This window comes from Magnolia sinica, chromosome 16 (genome assembly GCF_029962835.1).
Source record: "Magnolia sinica isolate HGM2019 chromosome 16, MsV1, whole genome shotgun sequence".
In the NCBI taxonomy this organism is placed as follows: Eukaryota; Viridiplantae; Streptophyta; class Magnoliopsida; order Magnoliales; family Magnoliaceae; genus Magnolia; species Magnolia sinica.
The window spans coordinates 60,750,205-60,766,996 of record NC_080588.1 but is presented as its reverse complement, the minus strand read 5'-3'; the positions used below and the strand labels follow the sequence as shown (position 1 = coordinate 60,766,996).

The following is a 16,792-nucleotide window of genomic DNA, read 5'->3' as shown; positions in this document are numbered from 1 at the left end:
CTGAGTTGTATGAGCCCCTTCTATGGTGTACAGTGCGAGCAGCAACGCAGAAGGATGAGTTGTTAGAACTCTTAATGAATCCATAGCCATATATTTGGTGGTGTATACAGTTGCTGCATACACTTGATAGAATTCACCTATATGGGTGTGGAGGTGAAGGCCGCTTCCTATGAGAATCTAGGCGAATTCTCTAGAGCACTCATGAAATCCAGGTAATGTTGTATGACCGAAACGCACCGAACCGTAGAATCACGTGCAGAGGAAGAGTTGTGTGAGTGGCATGTACTTGCGATCTACATTAAAAGGATTCAAGTTCAAGACTATGGTGTCATCTGATTCCTGTAGACCTGTCTTGCTTACTCTAATGTCGGTTCAAGTCTATGGTGACACCGGCACCATTGCACAACTATTACGCTTTAATCCGAAAGGGTTTATTTTAAAACATGTGGGGGATTGTTGTATTTTATTTTAAAATAATTTTCAAATTTGAATTTTCAAATTTTCGGTGTTTTCCCTCCACATTTGAAAAGCTTTGGTACTTTTGTGTTGTAGGTTTTGTCCCACATCGGATTTGAAAAGGTAAACTATCTTGTATATAAGATAGTCTTTTTGCCTAGGGCTTGAGCCCCTTTCAGGGGGCATGTGAATTTGGTCCTGTGGGAGGGCTATGCCAATAGCTCTAATCTATGCCATTCACCACACGCGCGCGCGCGCCGAACCGTGCCGAGCCGAGCCGAGCCGAGTCCGTGTCCGTGTGTGCGTGCGCATGCGCGACGGGACGGGACGGGACGGGCTGGGCTGGGCTGGGCTGGGCGTGGGCGCGGGTGCGGGTGCGGTGTGTGTGTACTCGCGTGGATGTGTGTATGGGTACTCGCAGGACTGTATGTGCGGGAGTGTACTTGCATTTGCGCTTTTTCATTTTAAACCAGAGAGATGCGTCCCTTCCGGTTGGTCGCATCTGTTGGGTTTAAACCCAACGGACTTAACCTTTTATAAAGGGTGCTTATGCACCACTTCGAAGTCTATATAAAGACAACCGATTCCAGTTTGATATATACGAAATTATTATCTCTCTTATAAAACGCTCTCTGATACAATTTTAAGCATTTTCTACTGAGTTCATCGCTGAATCAACTCAGCACTTTCGTATTAAACTGCAAGTGGTTCGAGCCCGTGTACAGTGAGTGCACCTCTGGGATCGGGTCATAGTTGTTGTATCCTGGAGGTCGATTGCTTTGGAAACCTGTTGCACTTGGGACGCCGTCCAAGGGGAGCAAATTCGATTTCAAGCCGAGTGACTTAGTCACGCCTCGACTCAATTCAATAAGTTCTTCTTTCTCAAAAATTTATTTTCCTTTTTTGGTTCTCGATTTTTAATAGTCTATTTAATTCAACTAAATATTCCAACATGTTAATGATACGGCCAGGTCAGGCCCTGGCCCGGCCTGGACACCAGGCTTAGATCTTAAGCTTAGGGCCTGTTTGGCTGGACCGATCCCACGGTATTAGGAGGCATGGGATCGCATCCCGGGATATACATGACGAGCCAAACAGACCTGGTGAACTTGTCCCAGGATATAAGCAATCCCATGGATCTTAGAACAATCCACTGACATCACCATCATTACCTTAAAATTGATCATATCCCTTGGATGGACGGATTGGAAGGTAAAATCCCGGTATGTGCCAGGCGTGCCAAACAGACCCAGTGAATTTGTCCCGGTATATAGCAATCCCATGGATCTTAAACCAATCCACTGACACCACAATCATTACCTTAAAATCCATCCCATCCCTCCTATTCCCATGGGATTTGCCCGGCCAAACAGGCCAGGCCCTGGCTCTATCAGAATGTGCCAGTAGGGCGCCCGGGCCACAACTCACTGCCAATTACTGACTGGAGTCTAGCTAGAAATATGCCATGCTTGGTCCGAACGAGCAACTTCTTGGTTCAGTATGCAGGTGGGCCACAAGCTTCTGTGAGATAATATCATGTCCTTCACCGATCATGGACAAGCAAAGCTGTGAATTCATCACCACCCTACAAACCAACGGTTCCTAATAACATATAACCAAATGCTCAATAAAGAACGGGTGAAATTTTGTTACAGGGGGTGGCTGAGGTTGTACAAGTGGATATATTTTTTGGTCACTATCTACCCATGCCAAGCCAGCCAGATAACAATCTTGATCATCGATGGTTGGGCCTAGGAATGGGCCTCTGTGCCCCGTGGCTCCATCGGATATTCACAGCCGTCTGATCGGTGAGCTTAAAAGTGGAAACCAAGAAAAGTCCATTCTTCGGATGGCTATGATCTTGGGCGATGATATGAGATCCTATTTCTGGGGGTGAAAATTGCGCCAATTACACAGCTAATATTGCCCAATCACTGGTTATCAAACTGAGGCCCATCTACTTGTTGGCCCAACAGATCACCTGTCTCAATCATGGGAAAGCAAGGCCCCTCAGCTTGGCGGCTTGGCGGCCCAGCATCGCGAGTCATTTCCAAAATCAAGCCCATCTGTACTATCAGATCAATGGCTCAACTGTCCTGTAACAAAGAGCCTAAAACATGCATTGATCAGATCCTCTGAGAGCTAATGATTGTCTGATCACTGTGACTTTTGAGCCATGGCCCACCCAAAGTACAGCCAGCCGGAAGATCGGTCGGGATCTCTTAGATGCATGCCACATGTATGACAGAAACTTGGTGCAGTAACCACTGTAAACACCTGGTAGCAGTGAAGCAGCCTGTCCTAGCGCCCAAGGAAAGGACGGCTATAGTTTATGAAACATATGAGAGGGATCCATTTGTTTCCAAGATCATGACCCATGAGACGAATCGACCAGCTTGAATCTTGAGGAAGGGCAACTATACGACAGAACAGATGGGATTTTTCAAGCATCTGCCATGGCGGTGCTTGCAATGCATGTGGAGGGATTGTGCATGACAAGCGACGAAGTGCTGTTGAGACTGGTTGTTTGTAAAACATGCTGTTACATTCTCCTTGTTTTTCAAGCAGGCTTGAATAAAGAGTACGGATGGATACATGTGGGGAGCTTAATATGGATGGTGGCAGACTGACATGTGTGCATGCATGCATTTGACACATGTGCCACATTTTTTTGTGCTTGAACTTGGATGGTTGCACATGTGGCACATTTGGAATATGTGACACGCACGGATGCGGGCATTACTCATGTACACCAAGTGGGTGGCACATGTAAATCTAACTCTTGACCAGAGACGAGCGACCATGCTTTTGATGGTCATATGGCTTTGATTATTTGTCCCAAAAGTGCCTAGGTTTTCTGCATAAATAAGGTTTAAAAAGCATAGTAGACATGTTCTTTTGTCTCAAATGCTTGTCAATGAACAAAACCTGGCTTGAATCCAAACAGCCCCTAGCAGGAAGTTGAGATACTGGACATGCCGAACAATGGGAGAAAAAGACGGTGAACTTATTTTAAGAAAGAAAGAAAGAAAGAAGATGTTGCAGTACTTGAAAAGGAATCAAAACATTGTGCAGTTTCAAGATTTTTGTTTTTTATTTTTTTGTTCTTGGGTGGACACATTTATAGTTTCTACAATAATCTGCAAAATTCTTGATGAAAGCCAGTTTTCTTTCATTTCTTTAAAAATAATTTGAAAGTTAATGGTAGTTTTTTTGCAAAAATCAAACTCTTACAATAGTCCACTATCTCCTGCTCTTCTTTGGCTTTAACCTCTTGAAGGCCATGAAAGTCACTGCAGCTGATAGAGAATACCTGGAGAATGGATTCCCATGACAGGAGAAAAAAAAAAACCAAGCAGGATCGGAGTTAATAGTGATTTTTTACATTTCTAAGGAATTAATTGACAAGTAGTTAAAAAAGAAAAAAGAACTAGGAATAAAGACAGGAGTTCTAATAATTGTTGCTGTTGCAGCAAAACGGTATTTTAAGTCATTCTCAAGAAGTATGGATGCATTTTAAAAAATAAAATAAAGTAAAGCCAATCAGAAGTGATGACTGACCATTTCTTCAGATGGCTAAACTACAATGTGCACAATTAACTATTTCTTGAGCAGCGGTGACTCATCCACCATACATGTGTTATGCGTGCATGTATTCCAATCCATCCCACCCAAATTTTCTTTCATTTTGGTTGGTTAGTAACTACACAACATGACTATTGACTGGGGGATGTAGCTCAGATGGAAAAGAATAAAAAATAAAAATAAAAAAACACATAACTATTGACTGGTAAGAAACTAAGAATCACATATTGATTTGGAGAATGTAGAATGAGTAGTTGTAGATAGTACATCCCCTTATGAAAAGTGGTCAATTGTTGATCGAGGAAAAAAAAAAAATGAAGTTATGTTGGTCACCATGTGCAGCCCATTGCATACATTGTGCTTGCAGACATCAGTCAATTGCAACTTCATGCGAAAAACGTGAAGGAAAGGGCTACAATTGTGAACATCTACAAGCATTGTTGCGTTTTGAATTTGATATGCAAGCATATAAAAGGCGACTAGACTAGCCATGACACTATTTACTACATTTTTTTTAGCATTAAAGAGCATACATGAGCATAGGATCAGTTTGAGGTGGAAGTTCACGTACATGACAGTCTAAGCCAATGTAGACTTTTGCCCATTCATCAAGTATTCCTTGAAGACTACTATACCAATTAGTTAAGGGGCTAAGATTAGTTTATTCGGATGAGAGGCCAGCCAAGAGATACAGTTATGAGACGATGGATCGGGTGAAAGAGAATAAAGCGAAGAATTATGTAATAAGTTAAAAAAAGCAGTATTCGGCTATTCGGGACTAATCGACGGTGGTAAAATCTACAGCTCTATAGGTCCTTACATATGGTGGCCTACTTTCCAAATAAATGATTCCAACATGAAGAGAACTTTCATGCAGATTTAGAAATAAAAACTGGCCTATATAATTGCATTGAAAGAATGTTCCCAGATTCAAGGCAAAAAGTCATTATCAATGGGCAGATGGACAACTTTAAGAAGGCTTTTGGCTTGTTTGGAAGAGAAACATCAAAGTTAAGAAGAACTACAGAGCAACCAAGTGACTTGTGAATTATTTTCCTTATTAACTGTTAGTTGACTTTGTCTAATTACTTAAATGTCTACTTTGATATTTAAGTTATTTAGTTTAATGTTTGATTCGTCATACTATATGATACATAAGTTTATGGTGGAAGAGCTACGGAGACGAGTGTTTAGAATTGCAAAAGTTGGCAACTCATACTTTGAATCTAACATGTTATGCTACTGGTTGTGAGCATAATTGGAGCACTTTTGAGTAGGTGAAAATTAGTTAACTCATCTCATGAATCTCATTATCAATTGTTTATATACTTATCTACTAATTATATGTTGTAGTTAATTATGAAAATATAGGTTTGTGCATATACAGTCTATAAACTAGAGCAACAAAGATAAATGCCCTTGTATTTGTGAGATACAATCTTCAACTTGATGTGCGACATGTGAGGGGGAAAAAAATCAAGGCCTCTATCCAATTTGCTTATCGGATATGGAATCAGATGATTGAGTGGAACGCCCAGAAGGAGAATCATGCCCTTTCTACAGATAATGACTGGATAAATATGGGTGAATGTTTTATCGAGACATTAGAGGGCAAAGGTGTAAGATCTAGCTCATGACGAGATGCACAACATGATATATTCAGATTTATTGCATGTTATAGACTTGTACTAAATAATGTGATTTATTGCAGGCTATAAGCTACAACCTACAAGTTACAACTTACAAGACTCAAAGACTCCATAGTGAAGAAAGTCTCAACTCTCAAGACAAGAATTTAGATTCAAATTTGTGTTGCGTTGTGTACTTGTGTAACTCTCTCTCTCTCTCTCTCTCTCTCTCCTACGTCTATAAGTGTAACTCACCCTCTCTGTTCTTTCTTTCTTTCTTTTTTTCCCCAACAACTACAAGTGTGTAACTCTCTCTCTCTCTCTCTCTCTCTCTCTCTCTCTCTCTCTCAATCTATTTCCCCCTCTCTTGCTATTTTTCTTCTCTCCTCTCTTCTACAAAACTACAAGTACTAGTGTGTGTAACTCTCTCTCTCTCTCTCTCTCTCTCTCTCTCTCTCTCTTGTCTACAACTACAACTAATGCAAGGGCATTTTCACACCGGGCTCGAGTAGGGTTGCCTATGGGATGCAGGGGCACAGTCGGGGTGGGCGGCCCGCGTGAGGCGGGTGGCTCATGTGAGGTGGTATCCATGTGATTTGGGGCCGACAACGGAGGTTCGGCTGAGGTCCTAACCCATGGGATGTAGGGCCTGGGCTATGAGATAAACCCATGGGATGTAGGGCCTGGGCTATGAGATAAAGGGATTAATTCACCATGCTCTAACAGTTCGAGCTTTTAGAGCAAGTGGCTAATTGTCCTGCATCAACAACCCTACAAGTGTAAGTGTGTAACTCTCCCCTTCTCTCCCATTTATACTCTAATCTTTACCTCTTTAGTTCTTACAACTAACAAGAATAAATCACAATGTCTTCTTCTTCCCGATCCTCTTCTTTGAAACCCAAGTCGAATGACCCAAGTTGGAAGTACAGGCACCATCGTAGTGCTACGGAAAATATTCACATAATATGTTACTTATGTCGGTATATGAGTTCCAATGGCATTGCACGGCACAAGCAACACATGTTACATACATCGGGAACAAGAAGCGTATAAGAATATAAATGTAGTTGATGTGGATGAAGCTAGCCCTATCCCCTACGTCGACCGGCTGGTCTAGACCACCGGCCTTGAAAAGAGCTCGTAGGTATGGGCCTATGGATAGATGGTGTAGACCACATCACGAGTATATGGTCGACCAAAGGGGTCGGGGGCCTCGGGGCAAAGGGTCCGCTCAAACAACATTAGGAAACCAATATAAATAAAAAGAAAGCAAAACCATGATTCGATATATCACTAAGTGGTTTTACCGAGCCAGTGTTGCTTTCAACACTGTTAAATTGAAAGGTTTAAGGTTTAAGGTTATGGTTGAGGCAATAGGTCAATTTGGACCTGGGCTTAAACCTCCTTCATATCACAAAATGGGGGAGACGTGCCTTAAAGTCGAGGTTGATTTTACACGATCTTTCATAGTCGAATACAAGGAATCGTGGAAAACATATGGTTGTACACTCACGAGCGATGGATGGATCGATAAATCCGGTCAAACTCTAATAAACTTTCTGGTAAATTGTCCGGCTGGGACTATGTTCTTGAAGTCTATGGATGCATCGGGCCATCCTCATACAGAAAATTACTTGTAATGCGGGATAAAATGATCTAACTTAATATGATGCCATGAAATTAACTAGAGTAATGGAACGGCAAAATAAAGCTAATTTACCATAAATTCAGAAATTTCATATCCATGACATGTCTAAATTCAAGCCTACGACAGTCCTACAATGCAAATTTCATAAATTACTGATTAACTAGGACCTATGGAAGATATTAAAAAAAATAATAATAAATAAATAAATAACACCATCCTTGCATAGGAACTAGGGTTAAATCTAAATTCAATGGAAATCATGTGTCTTGTAAAAGTTTTGACATGTTAGGACTGTTTAAAGGCTAAGGAATGTAGGAAATGAGTTTGGGGTATCTAGGCTCAGAGAAATCGGGGTCTGGAACATTAGGGTTGAGGTTTTGGGAGGTTTCGGGTTAGGATTTCAGATTTTGAGTTTATGAGATTTAGGATTAAGGGTTTCTAGAATTGGGAATATGGGTTTCAGGTTGTGGGAATTAGGGATTTGTGATTTGAACAAGGGATTTTGGAAATTAAAAATTTTAGGGTTAGGATTTTGGGGAGATTAGGATTAAGGTTTTAGAGATTTAGAATTTTGAGAACTGGGGTTTCGAAAACTAAGTTTGGATGGATTAGGGGTTGTAGAAAGAAGAAGAATGAAAGTTTAAAATAAAAAGGAAAAAAAAAGAGATTAAGAAGAAAAGAAGAAGATGAGAGAAGATGATACCTTGTTGAGAAGAAAGAAAAGTAGAAAAGATAATTAGAGAATTAATCCCTGTTGTTTCACACCACCAATCAATCATAGGATGAAATTTGGCACAGTCTCAAAGCAAAAGGAGAGAAATCTCTTTCAATCATAACATGCATATTGGCTATGGTGGGGATGTTCAACCTTTATAGTCTCATAAAAGACCTTTTACAAAAAGACGCTCTCAAATAAGATTTTCAACATAAAAACGCTTAATGAATTAAAAGTTGTTCCTAAATCCTAACTCCCCACTCTCAACACAAATATGAGTTATACCAAAAATAACAAAATATGTAAGCAAACTAAACAACTAAACTATTTCATGGCCCATGGGGGTCCACGATCAACATATCCGATGATGATGATCCAATGGTCCGATCATCGTGTCCTCTCAATCCAATGGCTCGACGTGTCCATCAAGCTCCTATATGCAGCCCACGTGCATCTTCCCAGTGTTGGGTCTCCAAAGATGCACGTGGGGTCTTCAACGTGGCTAGGGATGCAAATTGGGCCAAGTGGGCCCCATGTAACTCGTCCCACGTGCTGGAAATTAAGTTATATTGTGCATGTTAGAACCATTGAGGGAAGTCCACACAAGCACATCCTTCGCGTGCATTTAAAACTAGCGTTAAGGCGAGATCCATGACCAATGGCTAATAATTATCCGAGCCACATGTTAAGAGGCCAACGGGCGCAATCCTATCCGACCAAACAGGATCAGTCTCTGTACAAGAGCCCGAATTGAAATCTGAACCTAAATGGTTAAAGCTGTTGGGCGGTGGTTGCTCCAAATGGCCTGAACAGTCCAACTCAGATCCAACTGAGACTACTAAACCAACTTTTTCTACCCAAGCCAAGGAACCTCTGCCATCTACCCCAAGCACCTTTGCACGTGTCGCGATTTCCGAAGCTGCTTCACCACGCGCGTACGACACAACTACACCATCAATTGCATCTTCCATCTTCCCCTGCCACGCATACACGAGGAGGTCCACACGAGCAACACTAGCACGTGTCCTCCTTGCCCTCCCCTGCACCATAGGAGCACCGAAATGATGCACCTTCTTCCTCGAGCTTCACTAAGCAATCTCCCAGTGCCTCGACCAAACCTCAAAATGGCTTGCTCCCTTCATCTTCTTCCTTGTAAACTCAAACCACAATGACCTAATCTCCTACTACAAGAGAGACTCTCTCCGGAGGGAGCTTCTTCCGACTCCTAAGTCCTAACACAAACCCTTCCCCACCGAACTTCATCCCTAGAGATTTTGTTTGGGTTGATGGGTATTACCTAGCCTAGCCATTCACCAATAAAAGAGAAGGTTTCTCAAAGCGTACATATGCCTTCCCTCCCTTTTTCCCAACACAACTACATCTCAATAAGAGAAGATCGTCGTCCTTGAGACTTGCACCGAAATCCTGTTGTTCGAGACCAATCCCCCCCTAAAATAATAATTAAAAAAAAAAAAAAAAAACCTTGGGCACACAGAGGGCAGTCCCTATTCGATTATTGCAGTGCCTTCTTCTGTCGAGAAACCTTTGTCCCGATTTACTTTCACCGAACCAAAGCATGCACGTTGAACCAAGAGGGAATGACCGCCAAAGCGGCTACCATTCAAAATCTTCAGAGCATTCTCGATTTCCTCTTCTGTCAAGAACCGAACAAACGCAAAGCCTTACAATTCTCCCATTAACTTTGACCTGGGCATCACCACCTCCCGCACCTCCCCAACCTTGCTGAATACTCTCCGAAAGTTTGCCACCAACCAATCAGGAAGAAACAGATCGACAAACAAAGTTGGAAGCACAGACAGAGGTCTACCCATAGCCCAAATCCCCTCCACAACTTGCTTACCCTTTTTTCTTTACCAGGATCTACCCTTCCTTAGCTCCTCGAGACTTGTCGACCGAAGAGGGGAATTGTTAGTCAGTGGCCTTGATGTGACGAGATTTCAAAGTAAACCTTTCACAACCTTCATCGTTGTGAACATGAGCCCTTTCCACAAGGAGATCCTTGTCTAAGAAGATCTTCTTAGGACAATCCTACTGTTCTTATGAGATTCCTTCCTTCCGTTCCTACGAAAGTCCTTCATGATTCTTCCGTTCCTCCCTAAGCTTTATGAGAAATTGCCAAAAAAAAAAAAAAAAAAAACCTTACAACATACAATAAATCAAATTAAACCATCAACATATCAGTCTCCATGCAAGCAACCCGAGCAAACCCAACTCATTGACAGCCCCCAGGATCAGACAGGTACCCTTATGGGTATCAAATCCAACTGAATCCAGGTCAATATAGACCAAATATGGTATCAGACCAAAACCCAACAGGACCTAACCTGAACATCCTTGGCAGGTCTGTCTACGGGTACCAGAACCCAACTCAAACCCAATCCGCTGACAGCCCGAAGGAAAACTCAAATTTCGATTACCTGTTCAAAGTCGGTGCCCTACCTGACAGTTGCTTAATGTACAACTAGATGTAGCATTAGAAACATTTTAACATCACCTTAAAAAGATTTGGTCCAAATTTAAAAACTGATAGCTCAAAATTTTCTGAGGAAGATTTATTTACATATTTATTCAATGCTGATAGCTCAAACATTCAGAAGTTCTTTTTTTATGGGAATTCCAATTCTAAATACTACAACAATACCACTTGTGACTTAAATACTACAATCAATCATCATCCTGAGGCAGCTTGACATTCCAACTATATCCTCAACCTATAAAAGTCAGCTTGACATCTAGAACACCTTGATGAAGTGAACAAATCAAATCATGTACATGAAAGACAATACATACCATGCGCACATCAATGTCATGTTCATGGAGTTTTCTATATTGTGAAGCATCATATGTTAGAGGTTATGTCTATGCAAAACCCCACACTATAACTCTCATAAACAAAAACAGATACTAACTAGCCAGCATAATCTCAAGTTTCTTCACGAGTTGAATGACGCACCAAGTCAATGTATAATTTAGATGGTCTTGTGGCATGACTGAATAGCGGATCAAGCTGGTGACATCCTTCGGGACAGGATATGGTTGACTTGCATTCACATTTTCATTGATATCTTCAACATAGAGAGTATTCTCAGGAAGTCCAACAGCACGAGCAATTGCCGGGACATCGACATAAAACCACTGACCAGAGCTGGGATCATTTGCCGGAACAAAGATGCTTGGTTTCTCACTTCCACGGACTACCCCAATTACTTTCACAGGAGTCACAGCAGGTTCCTCATCCTGCAAATTTAGAAATTTTCAGCATTTGGCAATGTTGCCATGGAAGTCTGAAAGAATGGTTGAACCTTCATATATCCAAAATAAGTCAACCGATAACGCAGGCTCTGTCCAAGCCCAGTCCATTTATTTGTTGGGACCTTCAATTTAGGCCTGGGCCTGGCCCTCCAACCTGAAAATCAGTCTTGGATAAATCCTACAAAAGCCACAAATGGGCCAGGGTACAGGATAAAACTGGGCATCATCAGAAACTGTTGCCCAATGCGGCTGATCCTGGCCCGTTTATTTTCCCCACTCAAGGCTAGCCTGTGCTCTGCTAAACCTGAAAGCCCTTTTGTTCATCCAGACCATTGACAATATTACTCATAAACATTTATCTGTACCAATTTAGAAAAAGAAGAAGAAGAAGAAGAAGAGAAGCCATGAAACATTGCAGAACAGCAAGTGGTAACCTTGATGACTTTAGGCTTCTTCAACCAAAACTTCCACCATGAGCTTTCTTCATTCACTCCAACATCTTCTGGTGTTATATTTGAAGGCTTCTCACCATCATGTGATTCTTCTAAAGGCTTGTCTCGCCAGCTGCGTGGGACCCATCCTCTGTTGACCAGTATAGATGACTGCACACTGACAAAGTATTTGTTAATAAATCGATACCTGCTTCAGGTTGTGCAATATTCAACCATGCGGGAACCCAAAAAGATTTCAATTCAGCTAGTTGTCTATCAAAGTTATGAATATCAAATACAACTAGAAAACAAGATTGTGGTTGCTAGTAAATCTCAATAAATACCAACACAGAAGTTACCTGTCAGGATTGTCTGTGGTCAGCATCAAGGGCGTCACTACATAGTAGCCATTTTCAGTCACCCCAGAAATGCTCCTAGACCGGGGACCAATGTAAATCGACTTACTCTCATCAAAGACACCATGACATTCCACCCTCCTGAATTCCAAAGACCCCAAATCTCCATTGGAAGGGGATAAGGAATTCCACAGAATAGGTTCAAATTCCAACCTTTTTCTCCTATAGTCTATCATTTCTATCTGTTAAAGAAAACCCATCAAAATTGTCACATGACAAGCAAAGAACTCAAGTTACTCAATACAGATTAAGAAATACAATCTATCAAAAAATCATCAGGTGCTCTCAGAGAAATATAAACTGATGGTGCTCATAGTTGCGTAGAAAAATGTGGACAGTCCAATCAATCAACCTGGACTGTCCATTAGCCCATCCTACACTCCATGGGCCACCATGCAAAAATCATGCTAATTGAATGATCCCATAATCTGAAAAAGTTGGTTATATAGCCATCCATTTTCCATGCCACAGATAAGATGCTTAGGATCATCCCATAAGCAATTCATTATGGAACCTATTTCATAGTTGGTTCGGACTTTGGACTGTTGATTGGGTCTATTTTTCTATGAACAGTCTTGAATATTATGTCATAGGCTATTGATCGGATGGATAGAATTGTTCATCATCATCATCTAAGCCTTATCCCAACTAAGTGAGGTCAGCTACATGAATCATGTTACACCAATATTGTTCAAATTCATGATGAAAGTTATGACATAAGTTTGACGCTGGCTGCCAACCTAACGCAGCCCTCCTTTATCTAGGCCTGGGACCAGCAACAAGAGCACAAAACTCCCACAAACGACTATTACATAGTTTACTTTCAATCAAGCACTATGCCACTATCTAATAGTCTATTGCATATGTAAATTGCAATCAACAATTTGGATGGCTAGAACTGTTAACAGAAGAAGAATAAGAAGAAGATTAGACGGCTAGATCAATCCAAACACTGGGATTTTTTTTCTCTGGGTCACCCATGACTAGACCTAATAAATAGCCCACATGAATTGATTGGACTCTCCATATGACCTTATGCAACTAGGAACACTACAATTTCAAGTGCTCTGGGAGCACTATATCATTTCTCCTGTGAGAATTTGTGCCCTCATCACCGGTCCCAAGCCCAGATAAACTTTACACCAGGGGGTCAGCATAAAGACCATATCTTTTTTGCATTGTTCATTAGACGAGTTAATAAGGCATTTATAGAGAGAGATGCCTTGGTTATGTTGTTTGCACTTTGCAAATGATATCATTTTGGTTGAGAAGGGAGAGGTTAAATGCAAAGCTACAACTATGGAGGAATGGAGGAATGCTTTAGGATCTAAAGCTTTTAAAATAGTTGGATGAAAATGGAGTACATGGAAAGCAATTTTTCTTTCTTTTTTTATTCTTGTGTGTGTGTGTGTGCGCGCGCGCGCGTGGAATGCAATTTTAGCAACCATAAGAGTGGAAACGAGGAATTAGTTAAGATTGTTAAGCAAGTACCCCAAAATGAACACTTTCAATATCTAAAGTCAATAATTCATGTGAGCAAAGAAATTGAGAAAGATGTTGCTCATAGAATAAAGTTGGGTGGATGAAGTGGAGACGTGACTTTGGAGTTCTATGTGACCTCCACATACCAATCAAACTGAAGAGGAAATTTATAGGATAGCTATAAGACCAGCCATACTTTATGGGACAATATGTTGGCAGTCAAGAGACAACAATTTTTTTTTAAAATATTAGTCAAGGAACAACAAGTTCATAGGATGAATGTAGCTTAAATGAGGATTTGACATGGATGAGTAGCATGAAGGATAGAACTAGAAATGGATGCATTAAAGAGAACTAAGATGAGGAGAAGTAGACTTGTTGGTTTGGCCATGTACAATGGAGATCAAGAACTACACAAGTTAGAAGGAGCAAGTTGGTTCATGTTGAAGGTTCTAAGAAGGCAAGGGGAAAGCCCAAAAGGACGTGACTAGAGGTAGTAAGAAAAAACTTAATGACCTATGGTTTAACTGAGGATATGATCCTTGATAGGGTGGAATGGCTAAAGGTAGTAAGAAAAAAGTTAATGACCTATGGCCTGCGTCCCTATGGCTTAGTGGTAGACTCACAAGAGTTTCAACACGAGGTCATGGGTTCGAGCACCCATTGTGGTGTGAGCACGTAGGCGTGTGTGGGGTGTGTGAGTGTGTGTGAAAAAAAGAACAGTGGAATGGCAGTCATGCAACCAATGCCAATTAGTTGGGATAAGGCTTAGATGATGATGATCCACTAGGAGAACTACAACTTAAACTGCTCTAGGAGCACTAGATCATTTCTCTTGTTAAAAATACCTATATAAAGTTAAAAAAAGAAACAAAAATGAAAACCCATAAAAATCCATACATAACAAGCAAAGAAAATATTATATGCGAAGGTCTCACAAGCAACTAGTGTGGGTGAAAAAAACATGCAACTAGCAGCGTGTGGGACACCCGTTCTGTATGTATGGCCTCAACTGGTCTAACATGGTCGCCCCATAATGAAAATGGGATGACCCAAAAGTATGCCGATCTAATCATTGTGTGGGCCACATGATAGAAAAAAAGGACAACCATAAAGATAAAAATTTAAAATTTAAAATATATATATATATATATATATATATATATATATATATATATATAAAACCCTTGAAATTCACATGGTGGCCCACTTGATGGTAGGATAGGCATGATTTTTGGGGCATCCCATTTTGATTATGGACCATGTTAGACTGGTTGGACCAAACATTACCATGGTGCCCTACTAGTTGTACTTGTGGGTGAGACCTACCTGATAAACAAAAGCAAAGAACTTAGTTATAGGAATAAAAACTGAAAAAAAACCCAATAGAAACCAGTGCATTTGACCTTTTCCTGCCTTCTGAAAATCTGCCAAGTCCCAAGGCCAAAAGTGATAGCCCCAGGAAGGAAAAGCAGCCATCTTGACCATCTACTTCTCTGCGCTTCTTCTTTTAGTGCAAAACCCAAAACCATTAAGACATTACATAACAGGTCAGATCTTTTTGAAAGAAAAGAAAATTCAAGATCAATGTGCCTACGAGAAGTCTGTGTGTGTGTGTGTGTGTGTGTGTGTGTGTGTGTGTGTGTGAGTGAGAGAGAGAGAGAGAGAGAGAGAGAGAGGAAGATGAAGAATTACATCATACAATGACAACTTTCAACAGAATACACGAGTTTTCAATTCTGATAAACGGATCCCATCTTTCAAAATCTAGACCAATGGTCTGTTGCATCCCACTATCGATGGACTACGCCCCCTCATGTTGTTTGGCAACCTGGAATTAGAGGATTATGTAAGAATTAAATTCCAGGATACAAAATCCTGAGAATTTGATTCTGTCAATCATGTTCGGCAAACCTGAAATTCGATTCTGGAATCCAGAACTGTGTTTGGGTGCTGGGAAGTAATTCCCAAGAATTTTGTTATGTATATTCAGAGAAATTGGATTCCCACTGTACTTCTCCAAGCTGCCAAACGACCCCACCTCCCTCTAGATCTCAGCTACCAATAGAACGACAGGAAGTTTTTCTGTTGGAACAGATACTTTCCTTCTCTTCTTAACCGTCTATTTCTACACTATAGATTCAAAGGGCAACATTGTCCTGTCAAGGGCCACAGACCAAAGGTCTGGATTAGGCCTCACGTGTCAGAACTGAAACCCAGGACAGCATGGATTTGAACGGAAGAAAGAGAAACTGACCTTGAGTTTGATGTGGTGGTGGTGGTAGAGGTGTTGATACGGTGGTGGAGAATGGAGAAGAGGGGAGTGTTGGCGTTTGGATGATTTTTATGGAATTTGTGAGGATCGCGATTTTGTAGGGTTTTTGGAGGGTTTTAGAGAGAAGAAATGCCATCTGAAAGACGAAGAGGACGAAGACATGTATTCCTAGTTTTAAGAAGCAGACATCGCTTGCGGGGTTTTATGTCGAACCCGGCCCGGCGTTGGACCGGCCTTGAACCTATTTGCCTGGGCTGTCAATTTAGGAGTGTACACGAACCGAGCTGGCTCGGTTAGCTCGCTTGACTCGACTCGAAAAAGTTCAATTCTAATCGGTTCGAAGCTGAGTCCGAGCCGAGTCGAGCTAATGTTTTAAGCTCGAAAATGAGTTCGAGCAAGCCCCAGCTCGACTCAACTCAAATCAAATCCAACTCGAATTTTCGGAGCGAACCAGTTCAGTGACTCAGTTACTTTGCCATTGATGTTGCTCACCAAGTATTTGATAAAATGACTCAACAAAGTGTGACAGGTAGTAACGAAGGTATGTGCGTGAAACAAATACTCTTTTTTTCTATGGAAGGTGTTTAATAAAATGCATGTAAAACTATTGCTTCTGTTTCACATAAAGAGGTGTAGTTCAGGTGTTTGTGGAAATGCCTTAATGGCAAACTCAACTCGATCTTGGCTCAAACGTAGCCCGAGCTAGCCCGAGTTGCTGACCGAACCAAGCCGAGCTGATCAGTCAAGCTCAAAGACTGAGCCGAGCCGAGCCAAGTTCAAACTAAGGTCAACTAGTGTACCATACACCAGCTGTATGGCTGATGTAGATGAGTGTCGCACGAAGACAAGCGCCGACGCTCCTCGAGCTTCGTGTTGTACAAAC

The 16,792-nt window shown here is 41.3% G+C and overlaps 1 protein-coding gene across 2 annotated transcripts; it reads right to left on the bottom strand.

Moving 5' to 3' along the window:
• Positions 1 to 3,480: 3,480 nt before the first annotated feature.
• On the bottom strand, positions 3,481 to 16,102 carry LOC131229291 (surfeit locus protein 1-like). Of its 2 annotated transcripts, none has more exons than XM_058225203.1 (6): positions 15,892 to 16,102; positions 15,041 to 15,141; positions 12,096 to 12,334; positions 11,740 to 11,914; positions 11,007 to 11,290; positions 3,481 to 3,769 (listed from the first exon to the last, which is right to left on the bottom strand). In XM_058225203.1, the coding sequence occupies exons 1-6, from the start codon at positions 16,043 to 16,045 to the stop codon at positions 3,700 to 3,702; spliced, it is 1,023 nt and encodes a 340-aa protein (XP_058081186.1). In that variant the 5' UTR covers positions 16,046 to 16,102; the 3' UTR covers positions 3,481 to 3,699. The 2 variants fall into 2 exon arrangements, with proteins under 2 accessions (XP_058081186.1, XP_058081187.1); XM_058225204.1 differs by having other exon boundaries at positions 15,041 to 15,138.
• Between the last annotated feature and the right edge of the window lie 690 nt (positions 16,103 to 16,792).

What these genes read in the sequence shown, in the direction of transcription:
- LOC131229291 (XM_058225203.1), bottom strand. Translation starts at nt 16,045, where the DNA reads ATGGCATTTCTTCTCTCTAAAACCCTCCAAAAACCCTACAAAATCGCG. An exon ending in ACCACCACATCAAACTCAAG is followed by an intron (nt 15,142 to 15,891) that starts GTCAGTTTCTCT and finishes TTGCACTAAAAG; the next exon opens with AAGAAGCGCAGAGAAGTAGA. An exon ending in TTTTCAGAAGGCAGGAAAAG is followed by an intron (nt 12,335 to 15,040) that starts GTCAAATGCACT and finishes TTTCTTTAACAG; the next exon opens with ATAGAAATGATAGACTATAG.